This window comes from Salvia splendens, chromosome 9 (assembly GCF_004379255.2).
Source record: "Salvia splendens isolate huo1 chromosome 9, SspV2, whole genome shotgun sequence".
In the NCBI taxonomy this organism is placed as follows: domain Eukaryota; kingdom Viridiplantae; phylum Streptophyta; class Magnoliopsida; order Lamiales; family Lamiaceae; genus Salvia; species Salvia splendens.
Genome location: NC_056040.1, coordinates 6,666,484 through 6,690,048, shown reverse-complemented (window position 1 = coordinate 6,690,048; position 23,565 = coordinate 6,666,484). Strand labels below are relative to the sequence as shown.

At 39.7% G+C, this 23,565-nt stretch overlaps 3 protein-coding genes across 4 annotated transcripts; 2 read left to right on the top strand and 1 right to left on the bottom strand.

The window, feature by feature from the left end:
- Nucleotides 1-5,232: 5,232 nt before the first annotated feature.
- LOC121746386 (L-cysteine desulfhydrase-like) lies at nt 5,233-8,567 on the top strand. The gene is made up of 2 exons (XM_042140189.1): nt 5,233-6,729; nt 8,195-8,567. The coding sequence occupies exon 1, from the start codon at nt 5,367-5,369 to the stop codon at nt 6,720-6,722; it is 1,356 nt and encodes a 451-aa protein (XP_041996123.1). The 5' UTR covers nt 5,233-5,366; the 3' UTR covers nt 6,723-6,729; nt 8,195-8,567.
- Nucleotides 8,568-9,650: 1,083 nt separating this feature from the next.
- On the top strand, nt 9,651-12,897 carry LOC121747192 (PSME3-interacting protein-like). The gene is made up of 7 exons (XM_042141193.1): nt 9,651-9,843; nt 9,947-10,021; nt 10,377-10,434; nt 10,980-11,035; nt 11,816-11,878; nt 11,958-12,026; nt 12,578-12,897. Exons 1-7 carry the CDS (start codon nt 9,784-9,786, stop codon nt 12,761-12,763), a joined length of 567 nt encoding a protein of 188 aa, XP_041997127.1. The 5' UTR covers nt 9,651-9,783; the 3' UTR covers nt 12,764-12,897.
- Nucleotides 12,898-13,168: 271 nt separating this feature from the next.
- LOC121747946 (ABC transporter B family member 4-like) lies at nt 13,169-18,102 on the bottom strand. Of its 2 annotated transcripts, none has more exons than XM_042142116.1 (7): nt 17,946-18,102; nt 17,190-17,477; nt 17,065-17,119; nt 16,583-16,980; nt 16,261-16,499; nt 14,266-16,186; nt 13,169-14,192 (listed from the first exon to the last, which is right to left on the bottom strand). In XM_042142116.1, the coding sequence occupies exons 2-7, from the start codon at nt 17,445-17,447 to the stop codon at nt 13,275-13,277; spliced, it is 3,789 nt and encodes a 1,262-aa protein (XP_041998050.1). In that variant the 5' UTR covers nt 17,448-17,477; nt 17,946-18,102; the 3' UTR covers nt 13,169-13,274. The 2 variants fall into 2 exon arrangements, with proteins under 2 accessions (XP_041998050.1, XP_041998051.1); XM_042142117.1 differs by having other exon boundaries at nt 17,865-17,989.
- Between the last annotated feature and the right edge of the window lie 5,463 nt (nt 18,103-23,565).

Here is a 23,565-nt window from a genome sequence, read left to right as displayed (position 1 = left end):
TGGTTTATTTGCACTCCAATTGTAATTAGTTTACTCATTAAAATAATTAGAAAAGGGTAAGAAAGGTAGAAACTAAATTCAGCCGTTATTCAATCTCCATGATTCACGCAAAAATTTATTTCTGCAGATTTGTTTGTGTGTCAATATCACACAATCAAGGAATACGATTCTGAAGCTCGGCGCCGACTTTAGGATTGAAGTTTTTCGTCAGATGTAGTATTAGGTCGTCCGTAATTATGGAGAAGTACTCCGTGGTTCACCATAATAGAAGAAGGTAATTAATGTAAATCTATAGACACCGTGATTCTGAAGCTCTGCGCCGACTTTTAGATTGAAGTGTTTCTAGTATTAGTTCTTCACCATCAGTTTCAGATTGAGTATTAGGTCGTTTTTAATTCTGTCATATCTTCCGGTGTTATCAACGATGGAATAAAGTAATTAATTTTTGTTTAGGGATGCTTCTAGACAATGATGTGCGCGTAAATGCAAATGATGTGCCGTCCGAATGGTAAATAATGTACGCGTGATGTGTAATAATGCACAGTCCAAATGGTAAATAATGTACGCATAATGTTAATAATATACCGCCCGAATGGTGAATAATGTTCGTGTTTCACGAAATAATGTACCAGTAATTGCATTTAATGTACATGATTAATCGTGAATAATGTACAGATATAGTAATAAACATTATATAGTAATACAAGTTTTACCGTTTTGAATTAATAATCAACTCCTAATTTCACGGTTCTTATATCAGGCGATCCAAGAAAGTTGAAACCATACTCTTTGAGTTTAGCAATCCAGTCAGCTAGGTTGTAGTATCCACACATTCACATACTGTAAGTATTGTACGATACATCTGTTATAATGTATATGACACCATAAAGTAGCATTGGTTATCCAAAATATAGCATCGTTTTAGTTCTGTAAAGGCCGTAAGTTAACACCTTTTTCCTAGGGTTTAGTAGTCCATGGGGCTAGGGTGTAGTATCCACACATTCACATACTGTAAGTAATGTACGATACATATGTTATAATGTAGCATTTATTATCCAGAATGTAGCATCGTTTTAGTTCTATAAAGCCCGGAAGTTAACACCTTTTCCATAGGGTTTAGTAGTCCATGGGGCCAGAGTGTAGTATCCGCACATTCATATACCGTAAGTAATGTACGATACATGTGTTATAATGTATATGACACCATAATGTAGCATTTGTTATCCAGAATGTAGTGTCGTTTTAGTTCTGTAAAGGCCGGAAATTAACACTTTTTCCCTAGTGTTTAGTAGTCCATGGGGCTAGGGTGTAGTATCCACACATTCACATACCGTAAGTAATGTACGATACATGTGTTATAATGTACTCCCTCCGTCCCATGTTAATTGCATTCTTCCATTTCGGCTCGTCACAAACTACTTACACTATTTATAGTTTAAGTTAGAATTAATGTATTTAATTAATATGTTAGATTAAGTCAAGAGCTCATTTATTAAGTGATGTCTCATTAAACTTAAAATTCTAATTTAATTATACTAAAAAATCAATCCTAAAATTACGGCCTAAAATGAAAAGTGCGAGTAACGTGAGACGGAGGGAGTATATGACACCATAATGTAGCATTTGTTATCCAGAATGTAGCGTTGTTTTAGTTCTGTAAAGGCCGGAAGTTAACACTTTTTCCCTAGGGTTTAGTAGTCCATTGGGCTAGGGTGTAGTATCCACACATTCACGTACTGTAACTAATGTACGATACATGTGTTATAATATATATGACACCATAATGTATCATTTTTAGGTAGAATGTAGCGTCGTTTTAGTTCTGTAAAGGCCGGAAGGTAACACCATTTCCCTAGGGTTTGGTAGACCATAGGGCTAGAGTGTAGTACCCACACATTCACATAATGAGAGTAATGTGCGATACATATATGATAATGTATATTAAGTACAGGTTCATAACATCGATAATAGGAGTATCAATATTTTACATTAAGTACAGGTTCACGTACATCGTTAATAAGTGTACATTAAGTACAAGTTCACATACATCATTAATATGTGTGTATTAAGTACAGGGTCACATACATCGACAACAATTGTACATTATGTACAGATTCACGTACATCGACAGCAGGTTAATAACCAAACAACACAGCTTATTGCTAGAAACATCAATCTTTCATCCAACACAAATATAAAAACCAATGTACTGACAACCACATTGTGTCGCAAAACACAATCCAGCAAAAAATATGCACGTATAATGTATCATGGGTTGGGGAATGTTGCATGTCCTCCTCAAAGTCTTCATCACCAAGATTTTTTGGGCGCTTTGTACCTATTGAAAAATATTGACATTGATGAGATTAGACTACAAGCAATATCAAACCAAAGTACGAGGAGATTACACTATAAGCAACATCAAACAAAAGTACATCAGATAATAATGTAGATAATAAATTGTACGTAATGCACAGAACATGTTCACCAATGTAACTCAAACTACCATAACACATATTAATGTAGCATATATCAATGACTAATCTAATAGTTTCCATCAATGTACTTCTGAAAACTATCCACATAATAATGTACAAGTTCAGAGGTAATGATGTACATTCGGGATTGTTTAATGTAGTAGTCTATATCAAAATAATGAACAACAAAGTTAGCCTCATGGATTGCTAAACCTTCGGGGGATGGATTTAACTTTCGCAACACATTAAACCCATTATAATATATATTAATAAGAATGTGACATATATATTAAACAATCATAATCGTACATTAAATTCACAGAAGTATTAGGGTGATTGTTTGATAATCGTACATTAAATAACCATAATCGTACATTACTGAATTAATGTACCAATTTGTATGAATAATGTACCAATTTCTTCTGCTATAGGACGCTATAGCAATTGACCAAAGTAACTCTGTCAAGATTCAATTTTGACAAAAATGGTAATCAATAACAACCGATTCAAATCATAAGTCAGTAGAGTAATGAAAGAATTAACAAAAACTAAAAACATCTTAAAAGTGTGAGAATCGAAAAAATTCTCAGTATTTTTGATATGGGTTGACAGAAAAATTAGCAATAATGTAATTAATGTACAAATATTGCAACTTAATGTATCAAGACAACAACAAATGATTTATGCAACTTAATGTACAGATATTGCTAAATAATGTACACTGAAAGACACTAAACAATGTAGAAAAGTTGATAAATAACATGATGGATCTAAAGAAAATAATTAATATACACACAAGACCCAATAATGTATCACTGCACAATGAAATCAGTCTCTGAAGTTGCTAACTAATTTAATGTACACATATAGGTAAATGATGTACAGTCGCTCACCACCAAAAAGTGTACCAAATAATGTAAACATAATCCAAAATAATGTAGCATACGGGTACTAAATGATGTACTAATGTGACTTAATGATGTACAGTCGCTTAAAATTGATCACCACCAACAAAATTCTCAGAAACCCAGAAAAAACTAATCTTTATGCAAATTGTCGTCACTAATAAACAAACATACGAGTGTAATGAAGAGGACGAAACCAACAACAGAATAAACTCTCAAAAATAGCATCGTCCTCAGTTTTGTGCGACCAATTCATAGATAGGGGACGACTTTAATTTACCTAATTTCATCGTAGGAGAGGATCAGAAACTCCCAACTTGATGGTCAATTAAGGAGTGGAAGACGGAGGCTTTGTTTTCGCAGCCTCATTCGTCGTCGATTTGTGGTTTTTTCGAAGAGGAGTGGAAGACGATTGGAACTAGGGTTTGGTTTTGGGGATTGGGAGTGGAGTAGTCGCCTTCGGGTGAAGGCGTCAGTCGGAGAAGCGGCACAAAAAGCGGCGAAGAAGCAAGAATTCGATGATTTCCTACAATGGTTTAGGGTTTTCAAAATGGAGAATTGAGAGAGAATATGGTTCGAAATGGTGAGAGAGTGGGAAGGTCAAATGTTGCTGAAAATAATCCTCCTTCAATTACGGACATGTAGTTTAGAAATTGCTGCAAATCATTGTTTGCTTACCATTTTGCCCTTTAATGTACGAAAACGTTACAATAATGTACAACTTTGCTTTTAATCACATCCATCAGATTATTAAATCCAATGGTTGATATTAGTGTTATGTTTAAGACTAAGGTGTGTAAGGACCTTAATGCAATACACCCCCATATGAATATTCATAAACATATTAATCATTAATTTCGCTACTAATTTTAGTACTATGAAACTTATAACCGATTATAGCAGGCAAATTATTAAATTCAATCAAATTCTGGTTTTTATACACCAAATCGAATATCTACCTTATGATTATTGAACTTTCAATTAATTTAGTTATTTTAACAAGTTTGATTCCAACCAATGAGTCTCCATTTTAGGATGAAAGTGGGTTATTCCAACTTCAAATTCACAATGAATGAATCTATTGATTTTTTTTTTACTTTGGAGTTTGGTTGTATCATGATTTGATGGAAGATTGATCATTTGGGATCGGCCACAAGTATTTTCCTTGTTTGAGTATCTTCATGCGTAGAGTAGGTATATGACTTATCTTGATTAGTAAATTAAATATGACTATCAATAAATCAAAAATTCCCTTGTGGCCTTGTCTTATGATATGTAAAACGTCATACATCCACCTCGTATTTTAGAGAGCTACACAAATAACTTCAACTCTTGTAAAATCAGATCAAATAAGAAAATTAGCTTATGAAATATTTTTAAGTTGGCATGACAAAATTAAAATTTAGTGAAAATTTAGCAAGTAGTACTATTAGTATTCTCTTTGTTCCATAATAGCAGAGTCATTTCATTTTTTACATTTATTTTTAAATAATGATAATAAATAGTTAAAGTAGAAAAAAATAATAAAATAAGAGAAATAATAGGTAAAGAAGTATATCTACATTAATTTTTTTTATTTTACTTTTTATCTATTTTAAATATTTATTATTATTTTTTAAAAATGAATGAAAAAGAGAAATGACTGGAACGAGGAACAAAGGAATTACTAATTTGCATCCTATTATCTCGAACCAAACTATGGGCGTTGTTAACAAAAAAAATACGAGTTTCGTTAACAAAATTCATTAACCTGCAATTAATAATACTGTATCTTGTGCTCGACAGCACGAATTAACCACTAAAAATTTTGTTTAAATTAAATAAAGAAAAAACGAGCCATCAAATATGCGACAGGCGGAGGGTTCTTTAGAGTAACGAAGGCACATAGGATAAGGGAAACGGTTAAATGGAAAGCAGAGTTTCCCCAATTTAGTGAAAGTCGCCCCTCCCAAACCCTAGTTCATTCATCCCTCCTTCGCCGCCGATGGCCGCACTCGAAGACCCTCGCCCCGCCGTCAACGGCGCCGCCCCCCACGTATCCAAGAAGCCCAAGCTTTCGTTTATTACGGAATCGGAACTCCGCGACGAATTCGCGCACCACCAGCCCGGAATCGCGCGGCTCAACAACGGCAGTTTCGGGAGCTGCCCCGCCTCCATCATCGCCGCTCAGAGAAGGTGGCAGTTTCGGTTCCTCCGCCAGCCCGACGACTTTTTCTTTAATCAACTACAGCCTCAAATAATTCAATCCCGCGCTGTTATTAAGGATCTCATCAACGCAGACCATGTCGATGAGGTGGCCATCGTCGACAACGCCACCACAGCTGCCGCCATTGTTCTTCAGCACGTCGGCTGGGCATTCGCCGAAGGCCGTTTTCAGAAGGGTGACGCTGTAGTCATGCTCCACTGTGCTTTTCAGGCTGTTAAGAAGTCAATTGAGGCCTATGTTACTAGGGCTGGGGGGTCTGTCATTGTGGTTAACTTGCCTTTTCCCGTCAATTCGAATGAGGAGATCATAGCTGAGTTTCGGAAAGGCTTGGCCAGAGGTAAGGCAAATGGCAAGAAAGTGCGATTGGCGATAATTGATCATATAACCTCAATGCCTTGTGTTGTGATTCCTGCACGCGAGCTCGTTAGGATTTGTAGAGAGGAGGGCGTGGAGCGCGTCTTTGTAGACGCTGCTCATGCCATAGGAAACATTCATGTTGATGTGAAGGATATTGGGGCTGATTTTTATGTCAGCAATTTGCACAAGTGGTTTTTCTGCCCTCCTTCTGTTGCATTTTTGTATTGCCGGAAATCCCCAGTATCACCTGATTTGCACCATCCTGTTGTCTCACATGAATATGGGAACGGTCTAGCTATAGAGAGTGCGTGGATTGGGACACGAGACTACAGCTCTCAGCTGGTTATTCCTGAAGTTTTGGAATTCACTAGACGGTTTGAAGGTGGCCTTGAGGGAATTCGGAATAGAAACCATGATAAGGCGGTGGAAATGGCCCAAATGTTGGCTAAGGCATGGGGCACGAATCTTGGTTCGCCTCCTGAGATGTGTCCGAGCATGGCTATGATTGGGTTGCCTTCTAAATTGGGGGTTTTGACCGATGATGATGCGCTGAAGTTGAGATCACACTTGAGAGACCACTTTCTGGTGGAAGTTCCTATTCATTGTGAGGTGCCAAGAGATGGGGAGACCAGAGCCATGGATGCAGATGGTTGCATAACTGGATATGTCAGGATCTCTCACCAAGTGTACAATACTCTTGATGAATATATCAGATTGAGAGATGCAATTATTCAACTTGCCCAAAATGGAGTGACCTGGAAGACGATTCAAAGCTAATGATGAGGTTCTTGACTTACCCTACCTTTTGAATGATGCTATGACCAAAAATCTGTAGTTTAATGTCTCTTTCAACAATTGATTTGTTACTTGATACTTGTCTATCATGTTTTGAGTGAAAGCAGATGGTTAGAAAAAAAGAGTGGAGCATTTGTTATTGGTTACATCTCACATAAATAGGTGTTGGCCGAAATAGTGATTGATGAATGGCAAACACCTTAAGATATATGCCCCTTGCAGACGCTAGCTTAAGCTTAACACCCTTCTTCGAAAACCTTATTTGAAAATTTAGTGCATGCTAATGTATCATAATCAGCGGGCGGATGGGCTATTTCTGCTCGTTAGTTTGCAAGGGTGAATAAAAATGAAGCATTCTTGTGCAAGTTCATTAGGAATTAAACTGATACTTTATAAGGCATATCAATATAGAAACTGTTTGGTTGTTCTTGTATTGTGCAGATAATTCTATATGGATACTTTAAAAAGCTCTGTTTATGGACATTAAGTTCGTCACTTTGCGGGAATGCTTTAGAAAAATTGAATATGTCCTGATACCTAGTTGTCATATGGCATACTTATATTATATCATATGGCATAAAAAGTAGGACTGAGTCATGTCTAGAACTTTATTGGAGAAGGACTTATGTGAAATCACGTAGTATTATATTCCCTTTAGGTTCTCCATGTCTACTTCACCAATAAAATTTGATACTAGTATACTCCCTTCGTCCCAACTAAGATGACTCACTTTTCTTTTTGGTTTGTCTCATCTAAGATGACCCGTTACTAAAAATAGAAACACATTTATCACTACTTTATTCTCTCTTCACTTAACACACAAAATAACAAAATAACACTGCATAAAATCCCGATCCGCCCAAGGAATGAGTCATCTTCCTTGCACGGACGGAGTAGTAATTTATGTCTGTTTCTTTTCAAATAGCAGTTGCTTGCACTAGATTGTCTTCTGAAACACACAGTTGTCATAGTGTGTATATGGAGTATATTAGGTCACTTAGTTGGTCAATAATAGATAGTGATCTCCTAACATTATCAGTACTCGTAATGTTGTATTTTCAGATCAGAAGAGTATAACTAAAATTCAAATAAAAAAAATTAAAACTTATGCTTCCGAAATTGAATCTTGTCATACAAAAGCCTCGTAACCCTCCAAGTATTGTTTTTCATCCTCCTGTGGCTTCCCCTGTTTCTCAATGAAGTAAATGCACGTGATAAAGATAAAGCTGATAAAAAGGACCCTACCTCGCGTGAAGTGATGATTTCACGAGGCCTTGGGTTATGTGTTCAATATTTGGTTCCATAATTCTGATTTCTCAATGAATAGTTGCTAGCTCTCATCATTAAAAATGGATAGGAATGGCTGCTAATTTCGTATCTGAGACGATTCCAGGAATCTAAATTGTTTCTTATTTTCAGAAAAATGTTGTTACTAAGCAAACTAACCGGTGCAGGTTTTAGAGAGAAGAGTGGAGAGACCGGGATGAATAAACTGCATGTGGCATGCTCTCGTATGTGTGAATTTACCCTGAGGACTGAGGAGTGACGAATTCGGAGAATGCTGCTGATTAGCCAAGCAGAGACTGTCATGTACGCAATGAAAGCGTTGAGATTCTCTTATTTGAGACATGAGAGTTAACAACTAGAAGCTAACATCCTACTTCATGGATCAGACTGACCAATAAATTTGTAACTATTTGTGAGTATGTTGTCTATGAAAATCTAGCCGTGAAGATGACTTTCTGGTCGTAGCTTTTATGCCTTTTAATTGAAAGAATGTCTGACTTAGCAAATGATAATATGATATGGTACTGCTATTCGGTTGAAGTTTTTAAGCAACCAAATCATATTAGGATCCGTTCACTACACGGAATTGGAATTGGAATTGGAATTGGAATTGAAATGGAATTAGAATTCTACAGAATTGAATTCCAAATCCTTTGTTTGGTAAAATGAAAGTACCATAATTTATATCGGAGTGTCGAATGTGTATGTACGTGATGTGTATGTGTGTGTTTAGTGTGTGTAGTGTGTGAAGGTGATCAATATTAAAACTATTTGAAACTCTAATTATCTACTTTTGATATGAAATTTAAATTGTTGAATTGGAATCTAAATATTTTGTGGTACCAAACATTGAATTTGGATTGAAGGCTTAAATCCATGATATCAAATGGAGCCTTATTGTTTTCAAATAAATAGTTAGGTAGACACTCTTTGTGGGTCTGCTTGTCATCCAACACGAATATGACCTGACTTGTGTGTGTGTCTACACGAACATAAATATGAAGTGTAACTCAATTGATAAGACATTTCTCTTTTAATTGATAAGTCCGAGGGTGCATTTCTTCTCTAAACTATAAGTTGGGGGTTTGAGCTGTCTTAAGTGTGTTAGTATGGAGTGTGTGAATTTTGACTAAAAAACTCAAATTAGTTTTCTATTAATAATAATCATAATACGATCATGTCACGAAATTATCACTTGTAATCATTTTAATATGATAAGTCCAAGATTACACTTTTAACACTATCTATTAGGGCATTTACAATTTGGATTTCTGAGCATTACGAAGATAAATATTTGCACTATTCATGAGTTTTTGGTACTATCCATAATCGTTAAATAATTATACTCATTTAAGAGTTTTTGAGCATTATTTACAATCCATGACACTAATAAGTTGAACATAAAATTTAAGTACTATCACGTGATGGGGTTTGACAAAATATGTAACGTGCTCTTACACGACTCAGTGTGTGAGCACAACGTGCTCAACGGCTCGTAGAGCCAGTAAAGCACCCTGGCATGTGCTCAAGAAATTGTTTAAAAATTATCATAATTTTTGTGCATACTTGGACTGTCTAAAATTGTGGATCCGTAAGTAAAAATATGAACTTTATAAGAATGTTTAAAATAATTAGTCATGAGTAAACGTTTGGTGAAAATGGCGTAGCATAGGAACAGATTCTTAATTATCTCATCCAACATTCTACAACTTTCGTTACTTAATCCAATCTTCAACCGGAGCAGGTCGCCGGCGGAATGGCGGATGATGATTTGCCGCCGCCAATTAGGCTAATGAACTTCGTATCCGAAGATCAGGTTTAACCCTAATTTCGAAACAATCTAATTATGACTACTGCTGTTGCGTTAAACCTAGGGCATAAAGCTCAGGTGTGGTTGGGCTAATCGTTCATACTATCAGTTGGCAGAATCTCGAAAGAACAGGGGGCCAAGAGTTGAAGATGGTACTGCTCAGAGAGATAGGCCGCTTTTCGAGGTATGTCTCTCCATTTTGCATTCCTATTTTTACCTTTCTTTCTTATTGCTTCATTTAGGGCTTGACTACGTCTGGAATGCTGCATCCTGTTAATTCTTGTGAGGAATTTAGCATTTCTTCAGTTTATGAAGCTGTTGTTTGGTTTCAACTCAACTTAAGATTTCGCCTGTGTTTCTTGTAGCTTCACCTTTTTTATTTTTTTTATTTTTGCACAATCACACTGACAGTTTTGATCACTGGATTTGCTATCTCAACTTACTCAATTGATACTCTTGTACATAATGTGGAAGGGTATTATGAATGTCAACAAATTTTGGAGCATTTTTTCTGTCTCACTCTTCCTTGAAAATTACAGATTTTAAAGGAAAATAAGGATAAGAAAGATGCTGAATTCAACGAACGCTTCAAGCACAGTAAGTTCTTCAGTTATACTCTGTAACTGTATACTTCATTAGAAAATAGTGCACTTCTTAATTTTTCTTCCCAGGACACATTTTCTTTACACTCTACCCTTATTTTGCGCACATCTTTACAAAAATATTAAACGTGACCCATCATTATCGATATTACCTAACACAAAAATCAATAATGTGGAGCCCTTTATTCACTCACAAAACACAATACCTAACTTTTATTTCTCGTTTTGTATCAATGTGTTCGCTATTTTATGGGATGGAGGGACTATTATTTTTTGTTTTACAACATCGTAATGACATTCTATTGCCCCTCAAGAAACACCAATCTAGTTGTGAACTTGAGAACTGGACCAGTAGACAAGAATATTAGTTCTAGCACCTTATAATTAGTTTACATGGTGAGGCTTATATAAGTTGTTGATACTACTACTACTACTACTACTAGTTTCACTTTGCTTGTCCTTCCCCTAAGCTTATAGTTAGATATATTTAGATGCACATTCTGAATTCATGACCCTATTACTTACGGATTCTACATGCAGGGCCACCAAAAGCTCTGGATGAAGATGAGACTGAGTTTCTCGATAAATTGGACATGGTGAGGCTATTCTTGCTGTTTACTTATTAAGTGCAACTGTAGTAAGGGGTAGCAGAGTACTTGCACGAACCGTTCTTCATTGACTGCAATCAAAATATATTTTGCTATTGATGTTCCAAAATCTCAATTTTCATTAATTTGTTTCTGCACCATAGCAAATGGAGTATGAATTATGATTATGAACTTTGGAACACAAGTACTTTGCTTTTATTGCAAACAGTTTCGATTGTAACTCAATTTACGGAGTTTTAAACTTTTTATAAACCTTGGAGTACAAGTACTTTGCTTTAATTTCAAATAGTTCCTATTGTAACTTGTAAGTATATCTCAAAGTTCTTCAAACTGATTTCAGCTAACATCAAGTAATTTTCCAGTAGAGCATATTATATGGTTCCAAAACTGATTATATCTGATGCTGCTTTCTTTGTCTTCATCGGTGCCCCTACTATCCTCCTCATATCAACTTAGAATCTGATGAACACAGTTATAAAATGAAAAAGGAAAGACACAAAATGGTTTGAAATAGAAACCTCTTTCATGGAGTGACAGCATGAGCTTTTAGAACCGTGATTGTTTGTGTAATGTTGGCTACACTGCAGTCAGAAAGTTGATGGTCGAGAGAAATAGGAAGTACGATTGTAAATGATGCAGGTGTTTTCTTGAAGTTATCATGTCTGCATATGTACTTTTAAATATGAATCTCAAGGAAACTCGTGTGCCCTCTTACATGTATTCTTACTATAGGGATAAGTTTGTATAGCTTTTGATTACCCCTTACAGTCCAGGAGAGAACATGAGCGACAACTTGCAGAAGAAGAAGAGCGGCATCTGCGAAGTTTTCAGGTATTTTTTTTATCCCTTCACCTGAATGTTCAATACCAATTTGGCACATAACTAATCTCATCTGTATTCTTGGATACAGGCAGCAGTGGAATCACAGTATAATGTGGTTCGCGAGCTAAAGGAGATTCCTTCAGCTCCAAAAGATCAGGTGATTATGACATACATAATGTGCTGATGTGTTTTCCTGGTTTATGCCTGACTATATGGAGCGTCATGGGTACGTTTTGGGTATATTGAAATATTTGTAGAGTCATCATCAGGTAGTGAAAAAATTGGGAGGTATATGAGAGATCTTCATGGCTGTAGAATCAACATAGGTGCGAGGAATTTTAAATTATTGATGTGGAAGAAGCAAAGCCGGTTCAAATAATCATATACACATAAAATGATAAAATGAAAGACAGATTAGTTTATTTAGGTTTCTAAACTATGCACTTGGAGACATGGAATTATGTTTACACTGGCCAAAGCAACTCAAATGATTTCAAATCTCGGCTGTAGGTAGTTGTTCATATTGTTTTCGAATCCATTCTCCGATAATCATATATGCCTAAGAATGAAAGATCGATTAGATTATTTAGGTTTCTAAACTAAGCTCTTGGAATTATGTTTCTACTAGCCAGGATTTTAAAAAAAATTTGAAGTCCATTTTGTGTTGATGTAGTCGTTTCCTCATTTTTGTAATATATTGTCGTGCAGGATAAAAAAAGTTCAGTGGGTGGGAAGAAGAATCCTCCACCTCGGCCTTTAGGCATGGTGATCAAAGTGATGCCCCAACCTAAGAAAGCAAAAGTGGAAACTATAGATGGCAAGGAACCTGAGAAGGCTACTAACATAACTGGTTTGGTTTCATATAGTGATGATAGTGACAATGATGATGACTGATAATTATGCAAATATTCAGCTTTAGTTTTTAACTTTTGATACTAAATTGTTGAAAGATTTCTTAGTTAGTTGAGTTGGCATTATTCTCTTTGTTGTTATGCAAGTGATTCTTTCTTTATACATATATTTATGCACATGATCTCCATTAAAGTCAATAATTTAGTATTGTTCGCCTTCAATGACGTCATGCATGACATGTCTAGCTCACTTATATTATATACTACTACTCATATTTCAATATTCTAGGAGTTGGTGGGCGAGTTATACTTGCTGTCTCCTTTTTGTGTTGTCGTCTGAATACTGCCATTAACGTATAAAATATGTGCAAGATTTTTATTTTAGCATTTTCTGTTTTTTATCTGTTCCTAGTGTGTAAATTGAGTAGCACATGACGTGGAAGTTAAATGATTACTAGAAGAGTGAAAACTTGTGTTAAAAATGAAAAGGAGAATAAAATGAAAAGGAGAATACAACAAAAAGGGGGAAAATTGGTGTTGGTGATGTTTATGAGTTAAGAAGCATCAGCAGCTGAGGTATGAAGGGCAACTAATGAAGCGTAGAAGCCATCGTTGATGTTGATCAGTGTTTCATGCTTTCCTTTCTCCACTATTACTCCATTCTTCACCACAGCGATCACATTGGCTCCTTTGATGGTTGACAGCCTATGTGCCACAATGACTGTGGTCCGGTTCACCATAACCCGGTCGAGCGCGTCCTGGACCACTCTCTCCGACTCCGCATCCAACGCGCTCGTGGCCTCGTCGAGCAGCAGTATCTTCGGAGCCTTGACGATGGCACGCGCAATGGCGACGCGTTGCTTCTGCCCTCCGGATAGCTGGACCCCTCGCTCCCCCACCATCGTGTCGTACCCGTTGGCCAACCCACTGATGAATTTGTGGGCGTTAGCTAGCTCCGCTGCAGCGATGATCTCTGCCTCTGTTGCATCACCTCCCTTCCCGTAGGCGATGTTGGCCCGGATCGTGTCGTTGAACAAGACAGGCTCTTGGCTCACTAGCCCCATCTGCTGCCTCAGCCACTTGAGCTGGAACTTTTGTATCTCAACTCCGTCGATGCTTATATGGCCGGAATCAGGATCATAGAATCTCTGCAACAATGAGATGACTGTTGATTTACCGCTCCCGCTCTCCCCGACCAACGCGACAGTCTTGCCACAACGTATGGTGAGGGAGAGGTCACGCAGGATCTGAACATCTGGCCTTGTTGGATACTTGAAACTCACATGCCTCAGCTCTATCTCTCCCTTCATATTCTCTAGCTTCTCACCGGATTCATCGCTTGGATCGATCTTCGACTCTCTGTCAAGAATCGCAAACACTGAGGCAGCCGCGCTCTTGGCCTTGGTTGAGTCCGGAGCCAACGAGCTCGACTGGGAGATTGCGATAGCCGCCATTGTTAGAGCAAAGAAAACCTGCAACATTAGGCCAATTAGATTTCATTCAACCGAGCATCAGTTTATTCATGTATAGTTTGCTGCTACTTACACGAAACACATCAGAGAATGTGATCTTGCCATCCTGAACAAGGCGTGCTCCAGCGTAGAAGCTCGTGGCATAGACGAGAAACAACAAGGCGAACGACAACCCAAAGCCGATGCCACTAATAATCCCTTGTTTAATCCCATTCTTTACTGGCCCCTCACACTTCACTCTGTACATTTCCATCACCTTGTCTTCTGCGCAGAAGGAAGCAACGGTGCGTATACTTCCAACTGCATCGTTTGCAACCTGGCTGGCTTCTTCGTACATGGCCTTTGCATCTGCGCTGAAGCCCTTCATGAACTTGATCTGCACAACTCCACTGAGTCCTATGAGAGGTATCATAGCAAGTATGATGAGTGCCAACTGCCAACTTGCTTGAAAAGCAATGCCTAGACCCACAATAGCCGAGGACAAGTCTTGAACCATTTGGGCTAGCGAGTCGCCTACTAGAGCACGGACGCTGGCAGCATCAGATGATAGCCTTGCTCCGATCATACCACTTGAGTGCTCAGGCTCATCATACCAAGAAACCTCCATCCTAACTGCCTTCTCGAAGCACATGAGCCTAATCCTCTTGATCAGCTTATTCCCGGCCACCCCAAACAGATAGGTCCTGGCTGGATACGCCACGAGTGAAACAACCCCTAGCCCCACGAACACCAACGACCACAACTTTGAGTCTTTCCGTAGCTTAGGTGGCGTCTCAAAGAAGGTCTTGATCACACTTGATATTAAGATCCCAAATATAGGCATCACTGCACCATTAACAATTGCAGATATGGTTCCCAATATCAGCACCGGTACCTCAGGCTTATTTAGATAGGCAAGGCGACGAATGGAGACGTTGGGTGGCTTCTCAGAGGAACTACCACCTTCTTCCAAAGAGGGGTTGATTGCCGGAGGCGGACCAAATGACTGACGTCGGCTGCTGTGCCCTATCTCCGAGGAGCCTCCTCTGCTAATGGAGCGGATGAATGACATTTTCCGGCTTGACTGTCGACCAGAGTCCATGCTCGCCTCTCTTTCGTTTTCATCAACGTTGTCCGAGTCCTTGTTGGCTTCTTGCAAGCGAATCAGCTGAGAATACGCCCCTTCTGGATCCTCCAGCAGCTGATCATGTGTACCTTTCTCAACCATCTTTCCTTGATGAATGACTGCAATCATATGAGCATTCCTGACCGTGCTGAGGCGATGGGCCACGATAACTGTGGTTCTGTTCACCATGATCCGGTCCAAAGCCTCTTGCACAACTCTCTCAGACTCCGCATCTAGTGCACTTGTAGCCTCGTCTAACAGTAGAATCCTCGGGTCCTTTAGGATCGCCCTAGCAATGGCGATTCTCTGCTTCTGGCCTCCGGAAAGCTGAGTGCCGTGCTCACCAACCATGCTATCCAGCCCTTGAGGCAACTTATCGATGAATTTAGCAGCATTCGCTAGCTCTGCAGCCACTCGGATTTCCTCTCTAGTCGCGCCTTCCTTCCCATACGCGATGTTATCCATGATGCTACCTGTGAATAGCACTGGTTCTTGGCTCACAAGTCCGATCTTCGACCTAATCCACTTGAGTTGGAGCTCCTTAAGATTGACTCCATCGATCAGCACTTCACCGGCTTGGGGGTCGTAGAACCTCTCTATCAAGCTCACAACTGTCGATTTTCCACTCCCACTCTGCCCAACTAGAGCAGCCGTCGTCCCACTAGGGATGAAGAGTGAGAAGCCTCGGAATATCTGCTCATCCGGCCGTGCAGGGTAGCTGAAATAAACATCACTTAGCTCTATATCCCCGCGAACGTCTTGGAGCTTCTTCCCCCTGCTGTCATACGCGTCTATCTCCGGCTTCCTGTTAATAGTCTCGAACATCTTGTAAGCCGCTGCTCGGCCTGCTGCAAAGGCAGTCATGCACGGGGACGCCTGCCCCAGAGACCTACAACGTAAAACAAGAAGACGATTACATAACTATTACCATGAGAGAACGCAGCAAGTATTTTCGTTACACACATTGAACCAGTCAGCACTGCGACGATCACGTTGAGCACCTCGCCACCGGTGTAACCTTTCTCCAATATCATCTTTGCACCAAACCAAACAGCCAGAGCATAGCTGCAGAATATGATGAACATAGCAGACCCAAAGCCTAATCCAGTAGCCAATCCTTCCTGTACCCCCGAACTATAAGCCTCGATCAAGGACTTCTCGTACTCAGCCACAGCCCGCTTCTCGCCAGTAAACGACGCCACCTGGATTATCCAAAACATTCAGTATCAAATCAACACAAAGAAGCAACACTCAGGCACAAATTTGTGATTTCAGCTCAGCATACCGTCCTAATGGAGCCAATCGTCTGCTCCACCACATTCGCTGCCTTAGCATAAGCGCTCTGGCCACGAGACGCCATCTTAGACAAGACAACGGACATGACACCACCGGATATCACAAGCAAGGGAATAGATGACAGCATGACCAAAGTGAGAAGCCATCCTTTTATGAATGCAATCACAAAGCCACCAACAAATGTAGCCACCAGCTGTATGAATTTCCCAACCTTCTCCCCCGTGGCATCTTGAATGAGCACAGTGTCACCAGACATTCGCCCCACAACTTCTCCGGTGTTGGTTTCCTTATCGAAGAAAGCAACATCCTGCCTCAAGATTGTCTTCAGATACAGACTCCTAATCCTTGCTGCTTGCCTTTCCCCAGTGATCATCCAACCACTCACCTCTACAAAATCATCATTCAATTATCATAACTTGAACTAACATGAAACGAATTGGAAAGTTTTCTTCTAAAACTGAATGTGCTTACGCAGAAACGCCGCAGCGCCACACCCCAAAGCCAAATACACAAACTTCAATGCTACCTAGAATGCAGTTGGAACAGAGTAAGTCAAGGAATAGAGACAAATGGAAGAAGAGAGGCAAATGAATTACCTTAGAAACAACAGAAACAACGTTATTGGTCTGGTTTTGGCCGAAGGAATCGACAAGCTCCCCAAAGAGGACTGTCATGAGAGGCATGGAAACGCCGTTGCCAATGGCGCCAATGGAGCCGACAATCATGAGCAGTTTGTCGAAGGAATCAGCAAAGGCAAACAGCTTGTGAAACGGGACAGCGTGCTCCTCTGTTTTCTCGCTGCTTCCGTTTCCATCTCCGCCATTTTCATGGCTCTCCGATGTGGATGCTTGCATCCTATCAACGCCAACACAATCTTCTTGTAGCTGATTCACACACAACTATATTTATCAACACCAATCCAATCTCCTTGCTCATCCAAACACAGTTACATATGCATATGTATATGCTTTAGGGACTATACCAACTCAACAAAGCCCTCACAATTAAATACTCTATATTATCTATTGTTGTTCACAGAGAGGATAGCACTAAAAAGAGATCAAGCTTGGCTAGGGTGTAAAGTGATGTTTTGTTGGAAGTAGGAGAAAATAAAAGTCATCACCTTCTTCTTTCCCTTTTACTAACATATAATCACTCAACAAACTAATTCTCGAACATTAAAATCAAATCAGAGAAGAAGCCAGATCAGGATTGGAGGAATCAGATTTGTATCAGTTAGGAGAGAGAAGGAAGAAGAAGAAGATACTCACCAACAGCAACACAGAAAGGTCAACAAGAAAAGTACAAAAGTAATATCATGTATACTACTCCTTTACAGAGAGAGAGAATACCTGTAATAGAATATTAAGGATGATGGAGCAGCTAGCTGAGTTAGAGAGTGAAAGAGTCGTAACAATGTAATGTGAAGGGAAGTATAGAATTGAATAAAAAAAAATAAGAGAGACGTGTAATGTAATCTAAGGATGAGGAGAGGGAGATTTCTAAAACTAAACTCAAAATATTTCTATTTATAGGTGGAGAAGTTGGCTGCGACCAATTTTTTTTCCAACAAGAAAAATAAAGTGTATATGCTTTGCGTGATGAGAAAGCACTTAATTCGTGAACTTGTATCGCATCTTCTTATCTATTTCTACATGTGCAGCTGAATCTCTCTCTACTATATCACTGTATTATTCCGAAATAAATGCTTCAACACTAATTATAGATTGTGTAAGTACTAGTATTATTATAGCAAGATTTATTTATTATAAAACTATAGTTGAAATTTGATTCAGTTGTGATATTTTATTCTATTGTTCACGAAATAGCTCATGTCATAATTCTTGGACCACTTAATCTTTTAAAAAGTTTTTCAAGATGTTTGTAGGCATATCTTGATTTTGTTTCATACTACTACTACTACTTATTCTTTGTGATATTTGTATCTATATTAAAAAATCAATATGGTATCTGTTGAATATCCCAAATATTTTGCAAAATAAAGGAGATAGTACAAAATCTGGAAAAAATTAGAAGAGATCATAGCGGAGTTATTAGGAAGATTTGATTGAGAATATCTTGCCTTGTATAATTCTCTCCTTAGCCTATATATGATGTACAATCTCAGTGCGAATAATATATCAAACAATTACACAATTGTTACATACCTAATACATACCTTTCTCGACCGAAACAGCGAGAAACCAAACCCAACCAAATGACAGAGAATAAACCAGAAACTGAACCCATTGCCGAGAGGACCAGATCGAGCAAGAGTGTTACCGTAGCCTTCAAATTGAATGGCTCAAAGTACCCACTATGGGCACGACTAATGAAGGTGGCCATCGGCGGCAGAGGAGTCTACTGCCACATCACCTGAAACCCGACTCCACCACAACTGGGAGAGAAAGGATACACCGATTGGGAAGAGATAGACTTGAGTCTTCTCATGAATCATCGACAACATGGAAACACACATTATAGCCGATTTCGCACACCACCAAACGACGAAATCACTCTGGGATACACTTGTTGTGCCGTCCGTCAGTTCGGCCGATTCCTACCTTATCTATGACCTGCGAGAGAAAGCAAGCAGAATCATTCAAGGGGAAACGAGTTTGGAGGCATATTGGAGTAGGCTCCATGGGTTGCAGATGGACATCGATCGGTGCCCACACAAGACCGTCGATTGCTGTGATAAATGAGTTTCACAATATCGAAGTATCAAATCGGAACTGAGATTATTTAAATTTCTCATCGGATTAAATGAAAGGTATGACTGGGTCAGACGCGAGATCCTCAAGGAGGATCTGTATCCCTCAGTCGATGAGGCGTATGGATGGGTGAAACGGGAGGTAGCTCGATTAAAAATCATGTCACCGGCGTCCGAATCACCCACCACCCCTGTCGGAAGCGACTCATCATCGGGAGTAGGGTTCGGCGTTGGAGCAAAAGAGTACCGCCCATCGTAACCACAAAACAGAAGTCAACCACCGCCGCCGCGCTTCACCAATCGCCGGGAAAACGTCAAACCGGACAAGTCTAAACTCTGGTGCTCCCACTGTGGAATGCACAAACACACAAAGGAAACGTGCTTCCAATTGGTCGGGTATCCTGAATGGTGGGAAGAAGAGAAGGTCGGGAAGGTGAAATTCGTCGTCGGAACAGAGGGAGGAAGAAAGAATCAGTAGGTTCCAGAGGGGAGTCGTGAGGCAACTCTGTTCCAGGAAAGGAAATCTGACACCGGAGGTCTCCAAACCGGCGGTGGCAGGCACAGTGACAATGGAGGTGGGGGAAAGACAGCAGAGGCGATGGTGGCTTCTCTCAGACTCGACGGCGGCGACGAAAAAGGAGGTAAAGGGTTGGGGGGTTGAAAACCCTAACCCTATTAAAAGCCCCTTTGTGATAAAATCCTCAGCTAATGGAAAATAGAAAAAATTACCCCACCTGGATAGTATATGCAAAAACCGCCCCAAACTTAGGAATAATTTCGATTCTGACCCCATTATATGCAAAAACTCATCTGCACCCTTGGAAAATTTATCTTATGCTTTTGAGGCCCGAGATTGTGATAAGGTTGATGATACGGGATGGATCTTTAACTGTGGGGCCACTGATACTATGACATATGATAAAAGTGATTTTGTGGAATATCATAAAACCCCTAAGTCACATATCCAAACCGCAAATGGGGGGATAACACCTATTGAAGGGGCAGGGACTATAGAGATATTCCCAAGTGTGCAAATTTCAAATTGTCTATATGTTCCTAACTTATCTCAGAAGTTGATGTCAATTAGTCATATGACTAAGGATTTAAATTGTACTCTACTGATGCATCCAAACTTCTGTACGTTACATGATATCCGGATGGGGAAGATTATTGGACGTGGCACTGAACGTCGTGGGCTTTATTTTGTGGACGAGATTGCTCGACAAGATGGTGTGGCGATGCTTGCTCAAGGATCCACTAATCAAGATACTTGGCTCTGGCACTGAAAAATGGGTCATACCTCTCCGGGTTATTTAAAATATTTATTTCCCAAACTTTTTGTTCCTAGAGATTTTTCTTGTGAAGCCTGTGTTTTGGCCAAGAGCCACCGAAGCTCTTTTAAACCAAATGATACTCGTGTTGAAACTATTTTTTCCTTAGTGCATTCTGATGTGTGGGTCCCGATGCCTATAGCTATAGGAACTAGCTTTGGTTTTAAATACTTTGTGGTATTTGTTGATGATTGCAGTAGAACTACTTGGGTTTATTTCATGAAACATAAATCTGAAGTATATGATAAATTCATGGTGTTTTACAAAATGATTCAAACCCAATTTCAAACCTCTATCAAGATCCTACGGTCCGATAATGGGGGAAATTTGTGAACAGCTCTATGACTAAATTTTTTAGAGATAATGGGTTAATCCACCAAACATCATGTCCCCACACACCGGAACAAAACGGGGTAGCGGAACGTAAAAATCAAATCATCCTTGAAATGACCGAGCACTCTTGTTTGATTCAAAAGTACCACCATCCTTTTGGCTCGAAGCCATAGCCACCTCCGTTTACCTCCTCAACCAACTCCCTACTAAAATACTGAACCGGAAAACCCCTCTAGACCACCTTTCCACATTAACCGAAATCTCTTCGGCCTTATCCCTACCAACCAAAATCTTTGGCTGCTCCATTTATGTACATGTCCCAAAACATGAAAGAACCAAATTTTTCCCATGTGCGATTAAATGTGTTTTTGTGGGATATGATATCAACCAAAAGGGCTATAGATGTTATGATCCAAAAACCAAACGGGTAATCACTACCATGAATTACAATTTCCTCGAAACAGAATTATTTTACCACCTTGGGACTCAGGGGGGGAGTTTAAGAAGGGAGAGACCCAAGAGAGCGACTCCCTTCGGTGGTATGTGCCAAGTAACTTCGATTCGGAACCAACAGAACAAGCTGGCACTATCCATGAGCCGATCCCATCTACAGAATCAAGCCAAACAACGCTTCCGCCGCGTTCCTCTGATCCAACCGTAACGGAATCCGAGGTAATATCTAGCCCACATCCTGAGAGTTCAGTTATTGTTTCTGACCCATCTAGTACAGAAGAAGAAGATACTACTATTGATCAAGATACTGGCCAGTACGTGCTTCCCCCAAGAAGTACGAGAGGAGTTCCTCCCAAGAGATACTCTCCTGAGAGAATAGGGAGAAAGATCAGATATTCAGTGGCAAATTTGTGGAGGCTAATGTATCTAAGATGGCGAGGGCATTCCACACGGCGTTGTGCGAGGAGGAAATACCTCGATCCTTCAAGGAAGCCATGAAAATCAAACACTGGAGGGAAGCAATGCTAGTCGAGATGAAGGCATTAAAAGAAATGGCACTTGGGAGATTAGCCCATTTCCCGATGGGAAACATACAGTGGGTTGCCGATGGGTCTTTACCATTAAACGAAGACCAGATGGGAGTATTGAGCGATACAAAGCTCGATTGGTGGCAAAAGGGTACACACAAACCCAAGGAGTTGATTATTCTGAGACGTTCTCCCCTGTTGAAAAAATGAACACTGTAAGAGTTCTACTCTCCATTGCGGCAAACAAGGACTGGTCACTTCATCAGTACGATGTCACCAATGCATTCCTTCATGGAGAGCTGAAGGATCCTATCTATATGGAAGCTCCACCGAGCTTAACGGAGGAATTTGGACAAGGCAATGTGTGTAAGCTGAAAAAGACACTATACGGACTGAAGCAATCTCTGAGAGCTTGGTTCGGACGATTCACAGAGGTAATGAAAAGATATGGGTATCAATAGAGTAACTCCGATGAGATAAAGGAACTCAAAGGTCACTTAGCTACAGAATTTGAGATGAAGAATCTTGGGGATCATACTTCCTCGGGATTGAAGTACTCAGATCCGGAAAAGGAATCTTCATCAGTCAACGGAAGTATGTTCTCGACCTTCTGACAGAAATAGGGATGCTAGATTGAAAACTAGCAGACACCCCAATGGTTCAGAATCACGGGCTCCAAATCATCAAGGGGACAACTTCTACTGATCGGGGAAGATACCAAAGGCTTGTTGGGAAACTCATCTACCTATCACACACCCGACCAGATATTGCCTATGCAGTAGGAGTGCTTAGTCAGTTCATGCATAACCCGCAGGACGGACATTGGGAGACAACACTTAGAGTAGTCCGCTATTTGAAAGGGACCGCCGGACATGGAGTATTGTTCCGGAGGAATGGGCATCTAAACATTCATGGGTATACTGACACAGACTGGGCAGGAAATCTGGATGATAGGCGATCCACTGGAGGTTATTTCACCTTTGTAGGTGACAACTTGGTTACTTGGAGGAGCAAGAAACAAAATGTGGTTGCCCTCTCAAGCGCAGAAGCCGAGTTCCGAGGTATCAAAGTGGCTTAACCGAGATTATTTGGCTTAGGAGACTAATGAAGGAACTAAACTTGGAGTCACATAAAACTTGCACACTATGTGATAATAAGGTCGCAATCAGTATCTCGGAGAATCCAGTGCAACATGACAGGACCAAACACGTCGAGATCGATCGACTTTTCATAAAGGAGAACCTTGAAGAGAAGACAGTGGAAATTTCATATGTGAAGTCAGAGGATCAACTGACAGATATCTTGACCAAAGCCGTTTCTGCAAAGAGCTTTCAAGAAGTATTGGGCAAGTTAAGTTTCAGAAATCCCGTTATTTAACTTGAGGGGGAGTGTTGAAGATCCCGAATATTCTGCAAAATAAAGGAGATAGCACAAAATCAGGAAAAGATTAGAAGAGATCATAGCCGGGTTATTAGGAAGATTTGATTGAAAATATCTTGCCTTGTATGGCTCTCTCTTTAGCCTTCATATGATGTACAATCTGAATAATATATCAAACAATTACACAATTCTACATAATCAAAATATTGACTAAAATTAATTAGAACTATTTTTG

Bases quoted from the DNA above. Each gene is read 5' to 3' on its own strand.
- LOC121746386 (XM_042140189.1), top strand. From the start codon at position 5,367: ATGGCCGCACTCGAAGACCCTCGCCCCGCCGTCAACGGCGCCGCCCCC.
- LOC121747192 (XM_042141193.1), top strand. From the start codon at position 9,784: ATGGCGGATGATGATTTGCCGCCGCCAATTAGGCTAATGAACTTCGTA. The intron at 10,435-10,979 runs GTAAGTTCTTCA...TTCTACATGCAG, and splicing joins CAACGAACGCTTCAAGCACA to GGCCACCAAAAGCTCTGGAT. The intron at 11,879-11,957 runs GTATTTTTTTTA...TCTTGGATACAG, and splicing joins GGCATCTGCGAAGTTTTCAG to GCAGCAGTGGAATCACAGTA.
- LOC121747946 (XM_042142116.1), bottom strand. From the start codon at position 17,447: ATGCAAGCATCCACATCGGAGAGCCATGAAAATGGCGGAGATGGAAAC. The intron at 16,500-16,582 runs GTATGCTGAGCT...TGGATAATCCAG, and splicing joins CGATTGGCTCCATTAGGACG to GTGGCGTCGTTTACTGGCGA. The intron at 14,193-14,265 runs GTAAGTAGCAGC...CTAATGTTGCAG, and splicing joins CATTCTCTGATGTGTTTCGT to GTTTTCTTTGCTCTAACAAT.